This window comes from Bos javanicus, chromosome 2 (genome assembly GCF_032452875.1).
Source record: "Bos javanicus breed banteng chromosome 2, ARS-OSU_banteng_1.0, whole genome shotgun sequence".
In the NCBI taxonomy this organism is placed as follows: domain Eukaryota; kingdom Metazoa; phylum Chordata; class Mammalia; order Artiodactyla; family Bovidae; genus Bos; species Bos javanicus.
Genome location: NC_083869.1, coordinates 113,042,555 through 113,067,458, shown reverse-complemented (window position 1 = coordinate 113,067,458; position 24,904 = coordinate 113,042,555). Strand labels below are relative to the sequence as shown.

General features: G+C 38.8%; 1 protein-coding gene across 11 annotated transcripts in view; it reads left to right on the top strand.

The window, feature by feature from the left end:
* DOCK10 (dedicator of cytokinesis 10) overlaps positions 1 to 24,904 on the top strand; it is a 304,984-nt gene that overhangs the window by 241,790 nt on the left and 38,290 nt on the right. For 9 of the 11 annotated variants that reach the window (XM_061386579.1, XM_061386560.1, XM_061386598.1 and 6 more), the window contains 12 exons: positions 6,323 to 6,469; positions 13,086 to 13,169; positions 16,432 to 16,528; positions 17,390 to 17,434; positions 18,505 to 18,680; positions 18,807 to 18,923; positions 20,606 to 20,717; positions 21,422 to 21,543; positions 21,630 to 21,744; positions 21,838 to 21,904; positions 22,129 to 22,176; positions 23,004 to 23,105. In XM_061386579.1, the coding sequence (XP_061242563.1) occupies positions 6,323 to 6,469; positions 13,086 to 13,169; positions 16,432 to 16,528; positions 17,390 to 17,434; positions 18,505 to 18,680; positions 18,807 to 18,923; positions 20,606 to 20,717; positions 21,422 to 21,543; positions 21,630 to 21,744; positions 21,838 to 21,904; positions 22,129 to 22,176; positions 23,004 to 23,105 (1,232 nt within the window). The remainder of the gene's footprint in view (positions 1 to 6,322; positions 6,470 to 13,085; positions 13,170 to 16,431; positions 16,529 to 17,389; positions 17,435 to 18,504; positions 18,681 to 18,806; positions 18,924 to 20,605; positions 20,718 to 21,421; positions 21,544 to 21,629; positions 21,745 to 21,837; positions 21,905 to 22,128; positions 22,177 to 23,003; positions 23,106 to 24,904) is intronic. The other 2 variants (XM_061386552.1, XM_061386607.1) reach the window with 1 other exon arrangement.

Here is a 24,904-nt window from a genome sequence, read left to right as displayed (position 1 = left end):
TCCCTGCTCATTGCTTTCTATGTAGGAGACGTGATTGTTGTGTCAGTACAGGTCCTTCAGAAGCAGATGGAAGGACAAAGTTAGAAATGCAAAATGACTGTAAAGGATAAAAGGACAGACAAAAGGACTAGGGAAGTCTGATGCCTGTGAAAGGAAATGGCAAAGGAAGGAGGATTGACTGGAAAGAGCCTTGCAGTGAGACAGTTTTAGCTGGACCAATGGGCTGTCTGAGAGCAAGGAATGTTCATGAGGAAAGTCCTGCGTTGGGCAGATGATCTGCCTCAGGACCGTATGTGGTTCTCATCGCATCCCTCCTCTGCCATCCATTCTAGATTCCCCTCACCTTCAGCCAGTAGCTCTGAAGGTCTCAGTCACTTACCTGTGTTATGGCCCAAATGCTCATTCCAAATGGGTCCAGAGTGGTCTCAGCCTTTGGAAAATAAACTCTACTCTACTTGGACCATTTGTAGTTACAGTTGGGTAAGGAGGATCAAGAACCACCCAAGTGGATTCTCTGAGTTCTGCACATATTTCTCTCTGTTCTCTTTGTTGGTAAGACCAGGCAGAAACCTCGGACACTACGCCTCCTTCACTGGGAGACTAAATCAGAACAGTATTGCATGGGGTGGGGATAGTGGTGAATAACAAATTGTCTTCATTTATACTCTTGGTGGGGGAGGGGCAGTGTCCTAGGCCAAAACCTATAGAGCCCTTTGGAGAAGGACTTTAGAATCATTACATTAGACACTTACTCATGCTGCAGGACACTTTCTTTGGGACCCTGTCTCCTTTTCAGTCAGTGTGTACCAGATTTGAGAACTGACCCAGGTCCAGGAAGATAGAGGCCAAGTTACCCTTGGCCAAGCCTCCAGTCAAGCATCCAGTGTGTGTTTACTGCAAATGCCAATTGTGTCAATACAAATTATACATTTAGACCAGGTAAATGGCTGGTGGTCAGATTTTTGAACCCAGTGGACCTGCTGCTAACAGAACTTGCTGCTGCTGCTGCTGCTAAGTCCCTTCAGTCGTGTCCAACTCTGTGCAACCCCATAGATGGCAGCCCACCAGGCTCCCCCGTCCCTGGGATTCTCCAGGCAAGAACACTGGAGTGGGTTGCCATTTCCTTCTCCAATGCATGAAAGTGAAACGTGAAAGTGAAGTTGCTTAGTCGTGTCTGACTCTTAGCGACCCCATGGACTGCAGCCCACCAGGCTCCTCCGTCCATGGGATTTTCCAGGCAAGAGTACTGGAGTGGGGTGCCATTGCCTTCTCCAACAGAACTTAGGACTACTTTATTAATCTTGAGAGTTTCTACTCTAAGCAGGTGGACATGATGGCATTTTGGTCTCCAGATATCAACATCAGTTCAGATCCTGTGTCCACTAGTGCTTCAAATGTTTGAGTGCTGCCCCGAGTGTAATCACCTAAGAAAATCCTACAGAGTCCTTTGGAGAGGACTTTATAATCATTACATTAGACACTTATTCAAGCTGCAGGACACTTTCTTCAGGGACCCTGCCTCCTCTTCAGCCAGCGTGTACCAGATTTGAGAACTGACTCAGGTCCAGGAAGATGGAAGAGTCATGGCTTTTTGTTGGAACAGAGATCCTTGTCTTCTGATGGTCCATTTTGTCTTATTGGTGGATATGAAGCAATGCCATTGTTGCCTGCTACCTGTCTTGTCCCTAGGGATTCCACACATCAGTAACCAGCCCTACAGCTTCCTGAGAGTCAAGCCCCCTTGGCTGCTCTCCAGACTTGCCATTTGTCTTGATCATCACAGCCACTGGTCCCTGGAGATTGGGTGCAATCACATGACCTCTGTATATAGCTGACCCTCATCCTCATGGCTGTTAGTGAGCCAACACTGTATTTGTCTCTCCCACCTGCAGAGGGGAGATACCATTGAATGTCTTAGGGATGTCAGTCCCTAATACCTTCTGGATGGCTTTGGTGCACAGTGGGTCTTCTGGGCTCATATTTCCATTCCTATATGTCCACTTCCCTCTGCCTTTTTATTCCTTCCTCTATCATCTGCCAGGGCAACCCAGGTATTTTCATCCTGCTTAAAATGAGCCATCTCCAGGACTCTCAAGAGCCACCTAACAGTGAGTGGTCCATCCCCTGAATTCTTGTTTAAGCCCAGGTCCTGACAAAGTGCCCTCAGCTCAGTGAATTTGAACTTATCCACTCTTTCATTCTGGCCATGTTGATCAAACAGCCTCAACATTGTCTCAGTGGTACTCCCACGTGGCCCTTGCTAGTACATGCTGTGCTGTTTTGAGTTACTCAGTTGTGTCCAACTCTTTGCGGCCCCATGAACTGTAGCCCACCAGTCTCCTCTGCCCATGGAATTTTCCAGGGAAGAATACTGGAGTGGGCTGCCATTTCCCTCACCAAGTGATCTTGACCCAGGGATCAAACCCGAATCTCTTGCTTCTCCTGCATTGGCAGGCGAGTTCTTTACCACTACCACCACTTGGGAAACCATATCTGGCACATGCTAGCTAAATCTTATTAACTCCTTGGGGTATACACTCTTCCTTACCTTATTAGGCTGAGCAGGTTCACAGCTGAGTTGAGCTGGGGTATAACACAGTTAATGCCCGGAGCTTCAGGAGAGGAGGAAGGACAGCTCCCAAGGGGTCTGCCTGTTGCCTTGCAGGCTTCTGCAGCATCTTCCCACATGCCAGAAGTGCTGCCTCTTAGAGGAGAGGAATGGGGCACTGAGGATTCAGGGGACTCTGCAGAGTCACCATCCTTGGGTTTTCCATCCACACCTCCAGCCCTCAAGTCTTTCCAAACGTGGTCTTGACATAGCATAAGAGACCTGCCCTGGCTGCGCATCTAATCATCTCTAGTATTCCAGAACTCTGAATTCTTAAGTCCCAGGTTTGCTTTTCAGCTGTGTCTGCTCTTCTACTCCCAGAGATAACAGCCTCCCACCTGGGAGCAAGAGAAAATCTAACATGATGATAAGGATGATTCCTGTCTCTGTTATTAAGCTCTATCAGGACACCTCAGCATTAGAACCCTTGCTCTGCCATTAACATGTTAGATGATAAAAAAGACACTGAACATCTCACAACCTGCTTTCCCATGTGTAAAAAGAACGGACTGGACTAAAATCTTTCAGTTCCCACTAGTATATATCTGCTCAAATCGATAGGTTACAAACATCCTATGAACAGCCTAAGAACCGAAGAACTTCTCATGGACAGCAGTTCATATTCACTGAGTTCAGTTCCCTTTTCATGACCCTCTTCAGGAGCAGCCACCACACCCAGTTTTCTTCCAAGGGCACGTGACCATCTAATGTTCTAACCAGCTCTATGTATCACATTAGGAGTAGACCACATGCCATCATTTGACTTAAAAGCATTCCCAATAAGCATCTCCCAAACTATTTGCATTTTCTTTATTTTTTTTTAATTGCAAAGTGAATGGCTTTCTTTGTTATTTAAACAATATTCCACTATCAGGAAGCTTTGAGGAAGTCATATTCTCTAGTCTGGTCTTCTGAGAGGCAGATAGCACCTCCCTGAGACCCCTGCTTTCTTGTCCAAGGCAAATTCCTATTTATTAGGGCTTTCCAGGTGGCACTAATGGTAAAGAACCTGCCTGCAATGGAGGAGACACAAGAGATGTGGGTTTGATCCCAGGGAAGATCCCCTGGAGGAGGCCCTGGCAACCCTTATGGTAAAGAACCCTCTGAGAGGCAGACAGCACCTCCCTGGCACTCCTGCTTTCTTATCCTTGTCAATTCCTATTTACTAGAAAATGCCGAATGCCTTCTCAACACTGAGCTCTAGTAGCGAAAGGTTGCTTGTATTGGCTGCATGTTTTGTTTTCCATCAGCCCCTTGTTCCTAACACAAATCCCAAATGCCTGAAACTCAGCCCCCGCATTCTGCATCTGGTCCTTGTGACCTCTGCCATATCATAGCCCAGGTTTTCCAGCAGGTTCCAGCTTGCAGCTGTGGATCCGACTGTCACCTCACTGCCTTCCTCCCTTTCCTGAGACAGAAAGCCCACCGTCCCCAGCTCAGCAGTTCTCCCATCTCAAGACTGTGGGATAGACTTCTGGAGAAGAATTTAAAATATTACTCATTGGGAATTCCCTGCTGGTCTAGTGGTTAGGACTCGACACTTCCACTCCTGGGGACAGGGTTTGATCCCTAGTCAGGGATTCTGACTAGGATCCTACAAACCCTGTGGCACAACCAAAAAAGTTAAAAAATAAAGATGTTACCTGTGTATACCAATCAGCATGTCTTGGGGTTAAGAGCGGGAGTAGGCTTCAAGGGGAGTTTGAAAGGAAGACAAAAAAAGGGCAGGGAGGAGGAACGGAGGAATTATCAAGGTCCAGGCTGTTAATGCATATCCTTGTGAAGAAAATGTCATCACTGATGTGTTTAATGTCTCTTAGAGGACTAACATGGCACCCCACTCCAGTACTCTTGCCTGGAAAATCCCATGGACAGAGGGGCCTGGTAGGCTGCAGTCCATGGGGTTGCTAAGAGTCGGACACGACTGAGCGACTTCACTTTCACTTTTCACTTTCATGCATTGGAGAAGGAAATGGCAACCCACTCCAGTGTTCTTGCCTGGAGAATCCCGGGGATGGGGGAGCCTGGTGGGCTGCTGTCTATGAGGTCGCACAGAGTCGGACACGACTGAAGCGACTTAGCAGCAGCAGCAGCAGAGGACTAACGCAGTGAAAAGAGGAAAACGACAATTGTGCTTTGATTATCTAAAACCTGATTGTTGTTTTCACAGGTGAATCATTTACCCTTATTTCTCAAGGGATATGGAGCAGAATGAAAAATGATGTATACAGTTAAATCCACTAGGTTTATTTGTTGTCAATTTAATTTTATTTCAATAGTAAACTTTGAATATATACAGAGAGTAACCATGAGATTCTTAAAGTGACAGTCATTTCCTGGTAAAAATGGCTAAAAAAAAGCCAGTCGAAGCCAACTGCAGCATTCTGTAGTTAATCAGTATTTGTGCTCTGCAGTTTCTCTAATTTTAGCCTCCATGGTTTTTATTCTTGCACCATGGAAGGTTGAGTGCTTAAATTAAGAAAATAAAGGTTAGTCAAACTCTCAATTGTCTGTTTCTGTCTATAGTGAAATTGCGAGTCTAATTTTAAAGCCATCTTCTAAAGGTGAATGAATCTTACCTATCTTGTGCAAAGAAATTGTATAAATTCACAAAGCAGTGACAGAAATGGGAAAACTCAGCTGCCTGAAATTTTCCGAGTTAAAATAGGAGGGGTAGATTTCTGTACCCAAGGGCACTCTTTAGGGGCCTGTAGAGTTTTACTCAGTGTAGTGAGTGTAATTGTGTAACTGTGTACACAACTACTCAGTGTAGTTGTGTAATCTCACAGCCAAACCATTTTTTATCTTATGGCAAAAGCATTTTGACAGTGAAGTCTCACTGACAACTGTCATGGGCATATGCTAATACCAGAGTTAAGACCAGCCGGTATAGACTTCCATCTATAAGATGAATAACGTTTGAGCATCTAATGGAAAACATGGTGATTATAGTTGATAGCACTGTATTGTATAATTGAAATTTGCTAGGAGAGTAGAACTTAAATGTTCTCGCCCCAAAAATATGTATGTGAGCTGATGGATGGCTTAATTAACTAGATGAGGGGTGGGGATTCTTTCACAATTTATTATGTGCATGAAAACACCAGAGTGTATGGTTTAAATATGTTATAATTTTGTATGTCAGTTATGTCTCTTATAAAACTGAAATAACTTTTATAAAAAAGCTAGCTGGTACTCACAACTTAGAGGACATTTCAAACTAATATCTGTACTCATTCAGTTATTCATTCATTGATTTCTTATAGTTGTTTATTGGAAGATTCTTATTAATAGTTTTAAAAAATCAAAATAATTGAGTTTTAAATTAGAAAACTGTGAATCAAAGAAAATCTAGAATAATAGTCATTAAACCATTCATGGTAGTTATTTCCTGAGAAGGCAAGAAGGGGTATTAAGAGGTTATAAAAAATGTTACATTTCTATGTTGTCTGAATAGTTTGCAATTCATATATGTTATAATGTATAATGAAAAAGTGAAAGCTTTATTGCCCAAAATAGAAGAAAAATTCACTGAAAAGTGGAAATCATGACCTTGAAATTGAAATGGCTTCTAATTTCATTATTGCTTTCAAATTTCCAAAAAGACTTTTTGTTTGATAATAAATAGAATGAAGTTAAGTCTTACAGGTTATGTTTTCCAGGCTTAGTATTTCACAGATCTCATTGTAAAGCAATGATCCATTCTTTCCTTAGCTTTCTCGGCCTCAAAGATTTCCTGAATCTTTTCAAAATGAATTGGACAATCTTGTCATGAGCTTCGCTGACCACATGATTTGGAAAAACAAAGACGCACTTGAAGAAACAAAAAGGGCAAACCACAGCGTTGCCAGATTTCTTAAGGTACATTATACAAAGCCTGATTCTCTTCAGGCCTGTGTGATAGTGGCTGTGAGATACTCTACATGTTAATTAAGTCACAGGTTCATTTATGATGAGAAGTCAGGACTACCATGGTTAGATGAATGCTTTCATCTATATGTCTTTCTTGCTTGAAATACTTTCTGGGTTTTTTTTCCAATTTGGAGTCCTATAGAACAAAAATCAAGGTTAGAGAAAAGTATCTGCTTGAATATTGCCAAATGTAGGACTTCTAAATATTTTTAAACAGAAAAATGATATTTTTAAAGGAGAACTTGTCCTGAGGCAATATTTTTTCTCAGGCTTTTCTATCCTTGAAGTGATATTTTGGCATGGCTATAGCTCTCACAATGATGCCAAATAGCCACTTTGGAAAAATTTGGGGGAATTGAGCATTTTTGTTGTTTTACTTCCAGGCTCTTTTTTACATGATGAAAATATTATAAATTAGCTACATAAAAGGAAAATGATCAGTTAAAGTATTGAGCAACATAAAATGAAATATATATATGCATACATATATATATTTAGCAATATTTATTTATATTAAATTAGGAAGAAAAATGAACTTAGTCCAAAATTAGCTAATGTAGAATGATGGTGTATCACTGAACAGATAATGCATCCAATCGGAAAGATAATGTGTTTCTTCTGTTCCTTCTTTTGCCCAACTGTTGACTATTGGTGACCTTGATGAAGGCACTTTTCTTGCTTTTTTGTAGTAGACACCAAGACATACTGGATAGCTGTGGGAACTTATCAATAAATACTAGTAACAAAGAGACTATGGAGATAGATGGAAAATTAGCTGAAGTTGTCATTCGTGAATTTTCAGTTCAGTTCAGTCGCTCAGTCGTGTCTGACTCTTTACAACCCCATGAATCACAGCACGCCAGGCCTCCCTGTCCATCACCAACTCCCGGAGTTCACCCAGACTCACGTCCATTGAGTCAGTGATGCCATCCAGCCATCTCATCCTCTGTCGTCCCCTTCTCCTCTTGCCCCCAATCCCTACCAGCATCAGAGTCTTTTCCAATGAGTCAACTCTTCGCATGAGGTGGCCAAAGTACTGGAGTTTCAGCTTTAGCATCATTCCTTCCAAAGAAATCCCAGGGCTGATCTCCTTCAGAATGGACTTGTTGGATCTCCTTGCAGTCCAAGGGACTCTCAAGAGTCTTCTCCAACACCACAGTTCAAAAGCATCAATTCTTCGGCGCTCAGCCTTCTTCACAGTCCAACTCTCACATACATACATGACCACAGGAAAAACCATAGCCTTGACTAGATGAACCTTTGATGGCAGAGTAATGTCTCTGCTTTTGAATATGCTATCTAGGTTGGTCATAACTTTCCTTCCAAGGAGTAAGCGTCTTTTAATTTCATGGCTGCAGTCACCATCTGCAGTGATTTTGGAGCCCCGAAAAATGAAGTCTGACACTGTTTCCACTGTTTCCCCATCTATTTCCCATGAAGTGGTGGGACTGGATGCCATGATCTTCGTTTTCTGAATGTTGAGCTTTAAGCCAACTTTTTCACTCTCCACTTTCACTTTCATCAAGAGGCTTTTTAGTTCCTCTTCACTTTCTGCCATAAGGGTGGTGTCATCTTCATATCTGATGTTATTGATATTTCTCCCGGCAATCTTAATTCCAGCTTGTGTTTCTTGCAGTCCAGCGTGTCTCATGATGTACTCTGCATGTGAATTTTAATTCAGTCTAATTTCTTTTTTGACGTGTCAAATGCTCTTTCAAATTATGTACTATGCATGTTTACCTCTTGAAGTTTCTTTTTCACTGTTTTACATCTTAATTTTGCTTTTTTCTTGCTTCAAGAAAGAGAAAGAGATGGTCAGGCTTAAGGAGGAAGAGAGTAAAATAGAAAAAAAATTTACTCTAATTTTCTACCACATTTTAAGACCTATGAGAATTAAGTTTGTTACTATGCTAGTAGTTTATTTGAAGTGCTTGATGAAAAAGAAAATTTGGAGAAAATGACATGTTGTCCAATTTGTAAGCACACTGCATTTAAGAAACATCTGCAGAGTATTCTTCCCTAAATTGCAAAAAAAAAAAATGTTGCATAAGCAAGTCTCTTAAAAAGGGAAAAGACCCCTTATCTACCCTCTTTGGCTTAAATGTTCTGTACTTATTAGAAAAAAATATGCTTTCCTTGGACCTCATTTATGCAAAAGTAGCTTCTGGTGGTACATAAAGTGATGTCTAACATGAATGTCCAAGGTGAAAAGAGACACAGAGTATACAGCTAATGGTGACACCAGTGGTTTGTGAAAGCTGTGGGTAAAAAGCATGGATTGACAATAGATAAACAAATACAGTCTGTAAGATATGTGGATCCATGGACTGCAAACTGAAAGCAGGACTTTTGTGACGTTCATAAATGGAAACGCTAACTTAGTATAATGTACATTATAAAAATCCATTGTACAGGCATTGTTTTGAGATTATTGTTTTTATGGAATTTATTTGACCCAGAAAGCTTGTTTTAAAATGTAAAGTTTATTATATGAATCATCTGAATGCAGAAAGGAAAAGAGAAAAGAAGATGACATGGTTTTTTGATGTTAAATTGAATGTAGTCATTTGGCATACTGCATATGAATTGATGAACTTTGAGTGTTCAGCTGCTCAACACTGCCCCACTGTTGGCGTTACAAAACTTTTATATTCCCAGAAAGTAGTTATTCACTTAACTTAGGTTTCAAATGACTTTTATCTCTTTTGGTTGTTGAATTCTACATTAGTAATCTAATACTGTAAGTTAGTTGTCATCAGAATTTAACAACTGAAGTATCGTAACACCATGGTTGTACCAAGATTGTTTTCCAAAAATGGAGAATGTGGTACCTCCGGGGTGACCACATGAAAGTGTCCTAGGTGAGAAAGTGTCCTCTTTTGTCTTACATCATGGGAAAATAATGTTTTTGTAGCACTTAAGCCAGAAACCTTGTCCATTTCTCTGACCGTTCTCTCCTAGAGATAGATAGGATGCAAATGCATCCATGTCTACATATGTAGCTTCTGTAATTTTTCTTTCCACTGCCAATCTGGGTCACAACTCTAATTTACCTGAGAGTAGCTGTCTAGATACTCTTTTCTTGCAAATATAATACCAAGGAGGTAGCAAAGGAAAGTTCATTCTGATTTTAATTTTCCTTCTCAGACAGCCATGTCTTTTTACCCACTCTTCTGACTATTCTCTACTTTATTTCAATTTGCTTTTGGAAACCATTTGGCAATCATCTAATATAAAAGACAGATTTTGGTAGCAAAATATTTTAAAGAAACATCTGTGATATTTCTCTTTAAATATCAAAAAAAAAGATGGATAAGCAAGTCTATGAAAGGGAAAGTCTTTATATTTACTCTCTTTCACTTAAATGTTCTGTGTTTGTGGAATAAATAAATGTTTTCTATAAATTCAATCTATGCAAGAGTTGCTGTGGTGATACGTAAGTTAATACCTAGTAAAGTATCCAGATGAGGAAGAAAAAGATGGGCCAAGTAGTTTTATAAAATATAAAGGGAAAGGGTATCAGATGCGTGTTTTGTAATTTGAGTTCATAACTGATCACTAAACAAGCTATAGAATAAAATTCTCATTGGTTCTCACAGTTGATGAAACAAAATAAATAATTTTTTATTACAATATATCTTTGCATGTTTAATTTAGAATATTTTCCTTTATTAAGCCAAACTGAGAAAAAGTCTGATAGGGTATGTTATTCTTTATATCAACAGTCTGCAAATTTTTTTCTGTAAAGGATCAAATGTTAAATATTTTTAGTTTTGCAGACCATACAGTTTCTGTGGCAAGTACCCAACTCAGCTAGAAACAATCATAGACCATTCTGTGTTGGTCACTCATTTGTGTCCAACTCTTTGCAACTCCGTGGAGTGTAGCCTACCAGGCTCCTCCATCTTTGGGATTCTCCAGGCAAGAATACTGGAGTGGGTTGCCATTTCCTTCTCCAGGGGACCTTCCTGACCCAGGGATTGAACCTGGGTCTCCTGCATCGCCGGCAGACTCTTTACCATCTGAACCACCAGGGAAACCCATAGACCATTCACCATGGACAATATTTAAACAAATGGGCACAGCTGTGTCCCAATACAACATCATTTACAAAAACAAACAGTGGGCCAGTTTTGGCTCATGGAACATAGTTTGCCAAAGCCTGCTATAAATTGTATTCTGCTAATATGGAAGGTTAATATAAATTATTTTAAAACAAAAGCAGAGAGGCCCCTCCATGCCTTAACAATGGGTGAAAGATCCTCTGCCCTTGGGGTTAAGAAGGTGCTGGAATGGGCCAGAACAGGGTACCAATGACAGGAGAGACACATTTGATGAAGCTTGACCCACAGGAGGGCTCTTTGTAGGAAAAAGGCTGATTCTACCAGCTTTGTATCCTTGGAACAACCTGCCCCTCTTATCCCTCACTGCCCCTTGAAAAGAGGATGACAAGTTCTCCACATAGAAGGTCTTAAATCTCAAGAAACTCTGAGTTTTCCTAGACCCCCCAGGGTAGGCACCCTCCTCCTCATTTTCCCCTTTCATGGGTGATGGAGTTTGGTCTCCTTTGAAAGCTCACAGATTAGCTACAGGAGCCTCTGGGAGGTGGCAACTGCAACCTTTCAGTGACATGACTGACAAATTCCTCCTCCATCTAATCAAGGTGCCCTGTGACTTCACCAAAGTGCTTCTGTTCTTGTGTTCTTTCTTGAGAAGTTTCTAGAACCCATAGTTATACTAGATGGTCTTCCTCTCTGCAAAGTGAGACCCAAGCTTCTTCCCAGCAGGAATGAGACAGCAATAGCAGAGGTCTCCAGGGAGAGAGCTCCACATTGGGAATATTCCAAGGGTCACCAGTTGGGACTTCATTCTACAGATGGAGAACCTTAGAGGACCTGACCCACTTGCTGAGAGCCTGCATAGTGCAGAGGACATCAAAGCCCTCTTCTTCCCCTCCTCTACATCTTCTGCACCTGTGATTATGCTCTGGTGTTACCTTTCCTCACTGTTCTATTGGGAGATAGGAGGACCAGGGAGCCTTTCACTTTTTTACTAAAGGGAGATGACTGAAAGAACTTAAATTCATACTGAAAATGAAAATATAAATGAAGTAGTATGTAATGAATAGGTAGATTTAAAAAACTCAGAATAAAACATAGAAAAATGGAAAGGGAAACAAAACAAACATATGATTGACCAATCAACTGGAAATGTTATTAGAGAAAATGACTCATGTTTCTACATGGGCGTATTTCAATGGGAGATCGTCCACTTGGAATACTACCTATAGGGCTTTCCAGGTGGCACTAGTGGCAAAGAAATCGCCTGCCAATTCAGGAGACATAAGAGACGCAGGTTCCATCCCTGGGTCGGGAAGATCCCCTGGAGGAGGTGGACGAGGGAATGGCAACCCACTCCAGGATTCTTGCCCGGAGAATCCTGTGGACAGAGGAGCCTGGCAGGCTACAGGCCATCGAGTTGCAAAGAGTTGGACACGACTGAAACAACTTAGCACGCACATATGCGTACTGCCTATAACAAGATTTTATGTCCATTCCTTTCTGAGAAAAGAGATTTGTTTGTAAAACTGAGAGATTAAGAAACGCGAAACTGTTACAATGGACCCTACTGGACTCTGGATGAGAAAGAAGCCTTCTATACTGAGTGATACAGCAGCCAAGAAATTTTCCCACGTGATACACATATTCGCACACTTGTGGATGGGTAGAATGAAACACACATGCAGTGATGACCTCCATAAGCTAATCTACTATAGTGCCCAAGATGCTGCATCAGGAAACAGTCCATGCCCACGTCACACTTTTCCAGTGCAGGAACTGGCCCCCGTAGCTTGGTTACTGGTTACGTGGCCATTAGTCTTTGGGATAGAGAGCAGATGCTGAGCTGACTTGCAATGCTTGCCTGACTCCTCTAAAGCTACCTACTGCTTAAGACTCTCCTTATTACAGTTACAAGAGTGTGAAGACAGAGTAAGACAGACAGTGAGCAGCTCACTGATAGAAATCTCAGTCTCTCTTACCTTCACTCTTCAAATTCAAGCTGCCTTGGCTGAAAAGAAAAGCTATTGAAAGAGGCCAGTGAGATTGCAAAAGGTTTCCCTGACCTGTCTCTGCTGCCCCTGTTCTTACCAGATGTTGTACAGTAAATGATCTTCACCTAAGGAACTGTGGAAAAAACTATTAAAAAACAATAATAAAATGTAGAAAAGTGGTTAAAAAATAAGACAAGTAAAAGCTAAAAATTTCTATATTAAAAGGAAAGGGCTTGCAATATTTCATTGCAAAGCTCCAAGAGATGTTTTATGAAAAATGATAAATATGGGTTTGTAACTTTGTGGTGTGTGTCCTATATCTGGTATTTTAATTAGCTGCCATATGTGGATGAATGCTTAAGCATATTGTAGATATTGTTCAAACATTTATTATATAAGACATTTAGTGAAATGTTATTTTGCATCAATATTTTTAATCATCTTTTCTAACAGCTTTAATGATCCTTAAAATAAAAATATCTGAATTTATTTATTTATTTATTTATTTTTTAGCGCTGCTTTACATTTATGGACCGGGGTTTTGTGTTTAAGATGGTTAACAATTACATCAGCATGTTCTCCTCTGGTGATCCCAAGGTAAGAACCATGTTCAGGAGTGATGGCTTTCTAAACTGTTGCATTACAAATAAATACACTGGTCTCTGTGTATAATCTGTCTAAAACAATAACCTATCCATTATTTGTATCAAAAAACAATTTCTATACAATGAAAGGCAGGCTTTTAAAATGGCTTGTCATCTCAGCAAGTCTCCCAAGTCCTCCCTTCGTGGGGAACAAATGGGCGTGGAGTTAAAGTGTTTACATTTCGTTTCTGTTTCTTGTGGGCTGTGAGAGGAATGATTCCAGCTGCAGTTCTTCTTCCTCAGGTTTTCCCAGGACTGTCTTGGTTTTAGCAAGTTCCACTTCTCTGAAAATTTCCAGTCTTGGGCAAAATGGAACAGTTGATCACCTTACATAAATAGTGACTCTGTGTCAGGAGACAGGGAATAGTACTAATATCTAGGGAGCAGTGGTTCCCAAAGTGTGGTTCCTAGACCAGTGATCTCAGAGCTGAGCTACTGCAGGTGGGGCCCAGAAATCTGGAATGCAGCAAGATTCTTATCACCTTCAGGTGATTTCTGTGTTCTTTCAAGTTTGAGAACCACTGAGCTATATAATATAGCATATGCCAGAGGGACATAAGACTGGAAATGGGCCAGACTCTGAAACTTGTATCATTAAGCATTAAGGTTCTTTGTGTTGCAACCAACAGAAACTTACTCCAATTTGAGTAAAAGGGAATTTATTGGAAGGATATTGGGAGAACTAGGCTTGGAAAAGAGCGGAGACCAAGGCACTTCCAGGGCAGAAGAGTAATCACAAAGGATGAACCTGGGGCCAAGGTCTGCTGCTCCTTAAATAATGAAATGGGACCATTTTCTCCCTCTTAACACTGCTTACATGTATACCGTGGAATATTACTTGGCCATGAAAAATGAAATAAGGTCATTTGCAGCAATGTGGATGGACTTCGAGATTGTCTAAGTGGAGTAAGTCAGACAGAGAAAGACTAATACTATACGACACAACTTCTATGTGGGATCTAATTTTTTTAAGATACAAATAAACTTATTTAAAAAACAGATGGACTCACTCAAATTTATGGTTACCAAAGAGGAAATGTGGGAGGATGTGATAAATAAGAGATTGGGATGAACATATACAGATTGCAATAATACAAAATAGATATCTAATAAGGACCTACTGTATAGCACAGGGAACTCTAGTTAATATTCTGTAATAACCTACTTGGGAAAAGAATCTTAAAAAGAATGGATATATATATATATATATAAAATAACTGATCCACTTTGCTGTACATCTGAAACTAACACAACATTATAAATCAACTATACTACAATAAAAAAATTTTAAAAAAGATTTACACTCCAGAGAGGAAGCATGTAACTGGTCTGCTTTGGGTCACGTGAAAGAGAAGGCACCTGAATTAACAGTTCCCCATTAACCTTTCCCCATTGGGAGGAAAATAAGTCCCCAAGAGAAGTCATCTAGGTATTGGGAAAGAATATAGAAATATATTTACGAATATAGAAATAGAATATATTTATGTTTATAGAAATAAACAAATATAGAAATTCCAAAAGTAAATAATGATCTTCTTGGAGCATTTCATGTTAGGCTTAGGAGCCTGAATGTTATTTTTTAGCTGTGGAGATTTAGCTAGGAAAACTGCATGATTATATGTCATTCAGTTTTGAAAATCTAGTTCTTTCTGTAAATATTTTTTAAAAGAATGCAACCTAGCAACCTAGATGTCCATCAGCAGATGAATGGATAAGAAAGCAATGGTACATATACACAATGGAGTATTACTCAGCAATTAAAAAGAATACATTTGAATCAGTTCTAATGAGGTGGATGAAACTGGAGCCTATTATACAGAGTGAAGTAAGCCAGAAAGAAAAACACCAATATAGTATACTAACGCATATATATGGAATTTAGAAAGATGGTAACAATAACCCTGTGTACAAGACAGCAAAAGAGACACTGATGTATAGAACAGTCTTATGGACTCTGTTGCAGAGGGAGAGGGTGGGAAGATTTGGGAAAATGGCATTGAAACATGTATAATATCATGTATGAAACGAGTTGCCAGTCCAGGTTCGATGCACGATACTGGATGCTTGGGGTTAGTGCACTGGGACGACCCAGAGGGATGGTATGGGGAGGGAGGAGGGAGGAGGGTTCAGGATGGGGAACACATGTATACCTGTGGCGGATTCATTTTGATATTTGGCAAAACTAATACAATTATGTAAAGTTTAAAAATAAAATTAAATTAAAAAAGAATGTCCTTCATTAGTGCTCCAATTATGCAAGAAATTTGCAGAAAATCCTTTTAGGTATGATTCCAGTGACCCTAAATTATATATCTTATCAAAGACCAAATGGAACATACTCAATGAAGAGTGATCACCATGTAATTTAATTATGTTCCTTTTCACTTTGATGTACAAAGGATTAAGTCAAATACTACCCTTGTTTGAGATGTCAGTATTCTAAATTACTGACTAAAGTTGTCACAAATTATGATTCTAAAGTATCTGAGCAAATAAAATATATTTTTATTTTGTTAGATGTTTTTAGTGAATACAATGAACACAAGCTGAGTCTTAAAAATTGATTACTTAGTTTGCATGACAATAAAAATAGAATGGTTATGGAGTTGCTAATTGTTCCCATTTATGCAGTTGTATTAAGTTGCTTTGGATCATGTCTGCACTTCATTTATCACTGTCCTACTCAAAACATTGAGATGCCAGACCTGTTTGCAAGGGCAGGGAAGGGGTGGAATGATGTACTCTCAGAATAAACGGCAGATGGAGAGAGATTTACTCTAAGTTTAGATTCTCTGCACCATTGTCTTCCTTAGCACTGGATCTTAGAAGTTGATTTGGAGTGATCTGCTCTTCAAGCTGAGTGTAGTTGTACATCTTAGTACATGTGGTGAGGCACTGTTTTTCTCAGAATAAATACATTTTGCTATATGCTAAAAGAAATGAAAAAATAGAACTCAATAAGATTGTATCCCATAGAAGCTCAAGGTAGGTTGCAAATGAAATCACTTCCTGAACAAGCCTTGACCAATCTCCAAAAATAGGGTGCCTGACTACATTTACCACTTGAGAGGGGACAAAATCCTTTAAACTTAACAATGACCCAGTGGTCACACAAAAGTAACTCCACTTCCTTTTTAGAGATAAGATTCAAGTGCAGATTTTCTATTAACTTTCTTAGTGTGTGAATAATAGTCATTCTTTTGCCTCTTTTTTAGACCTTATGCCAATATAAATTTGATTTTCTCCAAGAAGTATGTCAGCATGAACACTTTATTCCATTATGTCTCCCCATAAGATCAGCCAACATTCCAGGTAATAAGTCCCAGACTTTTATCAGTTCCTGCAAAGGGAACACATCTGTTTGTTTGCCTTAGCTTCTTTGTTTGTATTCCTGTTTCCTCAGTCTTAGTTTTGTCTGAAATTGTCATATGGGCATTAGACCCAGGTAATCAGGTTAAAATGCAGAAAATAATAGCATGTGGTAAAGAGTACAGCACTGTATTTCTCAATTTTTGTTTATGTTTTCTTTTTCATCAAAGAGAAGGCCCACAAAGCCATACAATTGGTGCTTGTAAATCAAAGAACATTAACCTCGTAACTATTGCCAAGTTATTACTGCATTAGGCAGACTGGTTAAGACAGTCAAGGGGATCAAAATCTATTTTAGTCATTTGTATTATCTGTTTACTATTTACTTCCCAAGTAGCTCAGCTAGTAAAGAATCCACCTGCAATGCAGGAGACCCCGGTTCAATTCCTGGGTCTGGAATTCACCCTGGAGAAGGGATAGTTTACTATTTATCAATAAGTAAAAGGGATTGTTTACTATTTATCAGTAGCTCAGAGACCTGGTAGTATCTTTGTAGATCTGATATTATCAATAGTAAACATAAAAACATGTTTCAGAGCAAGCAGATTTCTGATAGAAGGAAAAGACAGTGCTCAAGAAGAAGGCTAAGCATTAAAATAATTCTGTTCATGACATTCTTTCTTAAGAAAAGAAGTAAACAACCAAAGCCTTGTCTTGAAAAGCAAAGCTTTATTGAAGGGATTCACTTGTATTTTAAGACAATATATTTTAATTTTTCAGTATAAATTACACATAGTTAATGAATATGGTGTTTATCTGAGTATGTATATAGCTGAACTTTTTGTTTATTTATATTAAATTCAGATCCTTTGACACCTTCAGAATCAATACAAGAATTACATGCATCAGGTAAATGATTTTTATTTTCTATTACACTATCTCAGCATCAATAACCACTTTGTGTTTCGATAATATTGGTGAGTATAGACACTTCATATTTCCAGTTTCTAGATGCTAATAGTTGTATCATCTAATCAAATATATAAAAATATCAAATATCATCTAATCAAAATAGTCAAAAAGCTGAGTGAGCTTTTCTTTTATCACAAATAATTAAATGCTTCCTTAGTTTGAATTTTTTTATACCCTATTCTCCAGAGTTTGAACTCTTTTTAGTTTCCCAAAGCATCAGAAATTTCTTTAGAGTGTAACCATACGTGAAATTCCCAATCATATGTAATAACATGCTTATTCAATGAAACTATCTTTATATGATATTTCTATCAATAAGCCACAGCCTGGTTCTAACCCTTCTCTCAAAATTGAGATCATTAGAATCATATCAGTTTATTTTTACCCCAGAAAAGTTCATAACTTGAAATAGTCTGGGCAAATTTTTTTCTAGGTATAAATGGGCAATTTGCAAGTTTTGTTTTATTTCTGGCTCCTCACTGTTACTCAGTATTTCGTGAAAAAATTTATTTAACCTAAACCCTTTGATGTTAGTTTCCTAACTTCCACATTCCCTGAACTTCTGCCTTCAGCAGTATTTTCACGGACTGGAAAAAATCGATGTGTTTACTTTACTTCTGGTCAGATGTGATGTGGAGTGTTCTAATAGTTCATTATTCCTAACATGTAGTCCTGGGTCGGAAAGATCCCCAGAGTAAGAAATGGCAACCCACGCCAGTATTCTTGCTGGGAAAATCCCATGGACAGAGGAGCCTGGCAGGCTATGGTCCATGGGATTGCAAAAGAGTTGAACATGACTGAAATGACTCAGCATGCACACATGCTCTGTTTTGGATAAGAATAAACAGTATTTACTGAATGCCCCTCTTCACATTTTTCATATAAGATTGCATTGCTGAATCCCTCCTAGTAGCAATAAGGGTTTATAGTTGTTTGTTCCATTTCTCTTAATTGTAAAGTGATCATTTGACTTTCAGTAACATGATCTCTTTACCTTCCACACAAAGATATGCCTGAATATTCGGTCACGAATGAATTTTGCCGCAAACACTTCTTAATCGGAATTCTGCTCCGAGAAGTTGGCTTTGCTCTGCAAGAAGATCAAGATATCAGGCACTTGGCTTTAGCTGTCCTAAAAAACCTAATGGCTAAGCATTCATTTGATGATCGATACAGAGAACCAGTAAGTGGTCTTTCTTTCTCCCTTCCCTAAGCACCATTTAATGGTTCACTGCATTAAGTGCCTATCAAACCTACAAGTCTATCGATTTTTATGTGAATCATTTCTTTTGACTCCTTTTCTACCTAGGAAAAGCAGGCCCAGATAGCCAGTTTATACATGCCCCTCTATGGCATGCTTCTGGACAATATGCCAAGGATTTACCTGAAGGACCTGTATCCTTTTACTGTCAATACATCAAATCAGGTAAGTTTGCATAATATTCCAAGTGTCTATTTTAATAAAGAGTTTGCCTTTTTTTATATATTTTTGGCCTCGATAACCATTTTTCCCTAAATGTGAGCAAACTAAGGATTAAACAGAACAGTGCTTTTTGCTAGGTGGTATTTTGGTGGGGGGAAGCAGGCGTTTGATTTTGGTTTTTTATCTATTTTTTTATTGCAGTATAACTGCTTTACACTGTTGTGTTACTTTCCGCTGTACAGTGAAGTATATCAGCCATATGCATACATGTATTCCCTCCCTGTTAGACCTCCCTCCCACCCAAGCCTTTCATTTCGCCCAGGTCACCACAGAGCACTGGGCTCAGCTGCCTGTGTTATATATACAGCAGCCATCTAGCTATCTGTGTTGCACACGGGAGTGGACATAAGGGGCTTTCCTTGTGGCTTGGATGTACTTTCTCAGTTCTTTTCACCCTCTCCTTCCCCATCCCTCCTGTGTCCACACATCCATTCTCTACATCTGCATCTCTGTTCCCACCCTGCATATAGGTTCGTCTGTACCATTTTTCTAGATTCCATATATATGCATTAATGTAGGTGTTTTGAGGTGTTTATATGGTGTCTAGAAGCTAGGAACTGTGTCTGGAATTTTTTTTGACCTTGGACCAGTTACCATCTATGTAACCTTCAGTAAGCTATTCAACTTTTTCCTCTTTTATAAAATGGATCAGAATACCTCTGTCGCAGGGTTCTTAGGAGAATTAAATGTGTAATAGAAAACATGCATCATAGAGACTGGCACATTATAAGTACCTAACATCTAGTTTTTAATAATAATATACATTTAAAAATCCATGATAATAGTGATAATCCAGTCAATGAATTTATGACACTACTTACAAGTGGAATCTAAAAAATACAACAAACTAGAGAATATGACAGAAAAAAGAAGCAGACTCACAGATATAGACAACAACCTAGTGATTACCAGTAGGGCGAAGGAAGAGCCATAGGAATAGGGGTTAAGAGGTATAAGTGTTACATATAAAATTATTATAATTTTATAAGCTATAAGGATATATTGTACAACATGGGGAATGTAGCCAGTATTTTATTATAACTGTAAATGGAGGATAACCTTTAAAACTGTGAATCCCTATGTTCTATACTTATAACATATAATATTGTACATCAATTATAGTTCAATTAAAAAATTTTTTAAATCAGTGAACTTATCAATCACCATTATAGTCATTTAGTCCAGGAGTCCCCAACTGCTGGGATCTAATGCCTGATGATCTGAAGTGGAGCTGATGTAATAATAGTAGAAATAAAATGGACAATAAATGTAATATGTTTGAATCATCTCCAAACCATCCTTCCTCCCACGGTCTGTGGAAAAACTTTCTTCCACAAAACCGAAAGGTGCCAAAAAGATTGGGGACCCCTGATTTAATCTATATCTGAAAAAGTTTCCACTACGTTGTTTAAAAATTTAAAAATCACATAAGAAACCAAATTGTGACTAAGATTATGGTTTGACAGTATTCACTTTCATTGCCTACTTAGGCAGAAGATTTTGCAAAAATATAAAAAATCAAATCTCTTATCATCTAATTGAAAATGTAATGAAGAAAACATTTGTAGGTTTATGATGTTGAAATATGTTAGTTCCCACTAATCTCTTCTGTGCTTTGAATCCAGGGGTCTAGAGACGACCTCAGTACCAACGGAGGATTCCACACCCAGTCAGCTATGAAACATGCCAACTCTGCAGACACATCATTTTCTAAAGATGTTTTAAATTCTATAGCAGGTACTTCAGACCTTCCAGACAATGGTGTTTAACACTCATCTGTGTTTACATTGTATATCACTGTGCTTTTTACCCACTCATCCATTGTACATAATGTATGAGGCAAAGTATTCTACATTTATATAGCTAAAGAGTCTTGTTACATGTTTCTCTGAATGTCATCCAACAACTTCCTCTTCTACTTAGTGTTCATTTCTACTTGGATTAAGAAGCAGTCTACTCCGATGTCATCAAATTGTTTCATTCTGAAAACAATCTTGATGTTTTCATTGCATACAGCCTTTTAAAATATAATAGCCCTTCCACTTCAAAGATTGTTTTTAAGAACTATTTTGGAAATGTCATCTTAATTTCTTACAAACTGTCAAAAATTGAAAGCTGCTTCCTCCAAAGCATCCTTAAGAACTTTTATTAAGCATTTTAAAACAGAAACGTTCTTTAAAAAGCTTTGTAAGAAATCAAAGGAGCACGCTTTATTTCCAGTTATAATGGTCTAAATGTTCTTAAATCCTTCATACTGGCATGGCTGTTAAAATAATATTTTAAAAGTTGCACGTCTTTCATGCCGATCCCAGACTCTATTGTGTCAGGCTTTCACAATACCTGAATGATCAGCATCTTTTTGGTTCATTTTAGCGTTGTGTGTGTGTGTGCACGCCCATGCATCTCATTACCGTCTTGTGTGCTGTGGCTTGTGTTTACAGCATTTTCATCAATAGCTATTTCTACAGTAACACATGCTGATTCCAGAGCTTCATTAGCAAGTCTTGACTCCAACCCAAGTACCACTGAGAAGAGCAGTGAGAAGACTGACAACTGTGAAAAGGTATGACTTCCCTCCCAACCTTCCCAAGCACGTTACAAGTCAGCTGTCTCCTCCTCCTCAATCCTTGTTGTTTCTTTCATCCCTAGATCCCAAGACCCTTATCTTTGATAGGCTCAACTCTTCGATTTGACAAGCTAGATCAAGCAGAAACCAGGAGTCTTCTCATGTGCTTTCTGCACATTATGAAAACAATTTCGGAGGGTAAAGAGAGCTCTTTAAAATTAAATTTAAAAAAAAAAAAGGAAAAAACTTTGAATTTCAAAGAGTCTCATGCTATTTGGTGTTTCCTTTCAGAGACTCTGATTGCCTACTGGCAAAGAGCCCCCAGTCCAGAGGTGTCTGACTTCTTCAGCATCTTGGAGTAAGTTTTAGAGTTGATTACTTAAGACTTTTTTCCTAGAACCTTCAAATGATTTTAGTATACCATTTTTCATTCTAAGTATCATATGGTGAATAATCTGTCAATAATAATGCATAAACTATCTAAAGAAAACTGTATTTGTCTTTTAGTGCACTTGGATGAACACTTTGTATAGATAAAAAGGTATGAATAATTAGAATGTGACTTGTTTTTTTCCTTTCTAGCGTCTGTCTTCAAAATTTCAGATATCTAGGGAAACGGAACATAATAAGGTAATCATTTTAAACTCCAAAAGATTAGTCTGATCTTTTGAAAAGAATCATGAAAAGAATCATAGTCTGATCTTTTGAAAAGAGTCATATATGTGTGTGTTAGAAATCTTAAAATGCAAATAGGATTTTAAGGTTGACCTCATATTAAGTAAAGCATGTTTGATGATTACACTCCAGATTAACTTTTTTTTTTTTTTTAGTATATTGGAAGTATTTTCTTAAATATGCATCTTCTAAGTTATATTCATATGAAGACAAATTGGTTGAAAAGCTACATGAAATGTGGTTTCCTTTCAGAAATGTGTGTTTGTGCTTTTTATTCGGACAACATTAACTGTTCTTTGATCTATTATGGGTATAGTGTAATCATTAAACAATGCTTTGCTTAATGTGAAGTTTTAGTTGTTTTTTTTTTTTTTTTTTAGTTTTAAAACTGAAACTTCACATTAAGCAAAGCATGTTTGATGATTATACTATACCCATAGTAGATCCAAAAATAGTTAATGTTGTCCTTAGAAGATGCATATTTAAGAAAATACTTCCAATATACTAAAAAAAAAAAAATTAATCTGGAATAACTGTGCTCTCATCCTTTCCCATAAGAGACAGCAGTGCCCCGCCCCCCCCGCCCCAGCACATTCCCTAAACCCTCAATTTCCCATTTCCAGAAGAAAATGTGGTTTTCTTCTGGAAAAAAGTGGTTTGTTTTTTTTTTTATAACATATGAAAGATTTCATTGTCCAGTAATCTTTTGTCAGTTGCCATTTTTTGTTTATATATCAGTTGCAAACACTGAGCTAAGATTAAAACTTCAGTTTTCCTTGCAGAAAAATTGCTGCTGCGTTTAAATTCGTGCAGTCCACCCAGAACAATGGAACTCTCAAAGGATCTAATCCATCCTGCCAGACTTCTGGCCTTTTGTCACAATGGTACTGTCACATTTGCTTGATATTTAAAATTATATTGTGAGTGTACATGGATGTGTATATGTATGTGTGTGTATTGGGCTTCTGCAGTGGCTCAGTGGTCAAGAATCCGCCTGCAATGCAGGAGCCAAAGGAGACACGGGTTAAATCCCTGAGAAGATTGCCTGGAGGAGGACATGGCAGCCCACTCCAGTATTCCTGCCTGGAGAATCCCATGGACAGGGGAGCCTGGGGGGCTACAGTCTATAGGGTCACAGAGTGGGGCATGACTAAAGCAATTTAGCACACACACATGCATATATATAGAGAGAGTGTGGATACACACACTATGTACACACACACACATGCATGTGTGTGTGTGTGTATATATATATGTATATTTTAATACATATGAAATATTCCCTGGTGGCTCAGACGGAATAGTGTCTGCCTGCAGTGCCGAAGACCTGGGTTCGATCCCTGGGTCAAGAAGATCCCTGGAGAAGGAAATGGCAACCCACTCCAGTACTCTGGCCTGGAAAATTCCATAAACAGAGGAGCCTGGTAGGCTACCGTCCATGGGGTTGCAAAGAGTTGGACACAACTGAGTGACTTCACTTACTTACACTTGCTGCTGCTAAGTCGTGTCCAACTCTGTGCGACCCCATAGACGGCAGCCCACCAGGCTCCCCCATCCCTGGGATTCTCCAGGCAAGAACACTGGAGTGGGTTGCCATTTCCTTTTCCAATACTTATATGTATATTTCAAGCCAGACACAGATTTCAAATAACTCTGTATGTTTCTAAGAGGAAACCTTGTAAGTACTTCCCTATCTGGCCCACTAACTTGTAAAGACCTAAGAAGCAAGAATTACGCCTTATTTATGTACAGTATATTACTGTACAATGCCTTGTGTTGTTGTTGTGTGCTCAGTCATGTCCGAGTCTGTGACCCCAGGGACCGTAGCATGTCGGGTTCCTCTGTCCATGGGATTTCCCAGGCAAGAATACTGGAATAGGTTGCCATTTCCTTTTCCAGGGCATCTTCCCAATCCACATATTGAACGTGGTCTCTGGTGTCCTGCATTGGCCGGTGGATTCTTGCATAGGGTCAATGAGTATCTTAATTTTTTTAAGCCTGGAAAGATATAATTCCAATCAATGACTATTTTCATGTTTGCTAATCTCTTGGTGACAAAGTAAACTGTGAGGTCGTATCTCCCCTTTCCTTTCAGTAATTTTAATAATTTAACCATATTCTTAGAGTTTAATGTAATTTTTTTTAAGGGTCAAAGGCAATAAGGAAGCATATCTGGCCCCATAAGCTCATGTTAGTTTTTTAGTCATCAGACTGATTTAACTAGCATAAAAAACCCAGGGTCACCCCTCATAAACTACCCTACAGAAAACATTAGCCTGAAATGCTACCTTAAAGCTCCTCTGGGTCTAGTCAATCCAAACTCTTTGCTGAAGTTTTCTCCAGCTTGATTTATTCTTCCCAGAGGTATCATGATAGTATACAATATGAAAATGGCTGTATTTTAGAAAGAATTTTAGAAAGTAATATGGAAGTAGTAAACGGCTAATAAATCATAGAATAAATTTTGCCTCTTTATCCATGGGGACCACTTGAGTGGCCCCCTTATGAGAAAGCAAATAAAAATGTAATGGGCATGTTTTGGCAATTGGTAGTAGGAGAGAGGACCATAAACGATGACTTTAATGACGATCGTAACCCAGCTGAGGTCACTACAGTTTAGAGGCTGTCTGGTAAGTTAGATTTCAGGGTCCTCCCTGAACACCTCCTGATTTTTTCCCCAAAA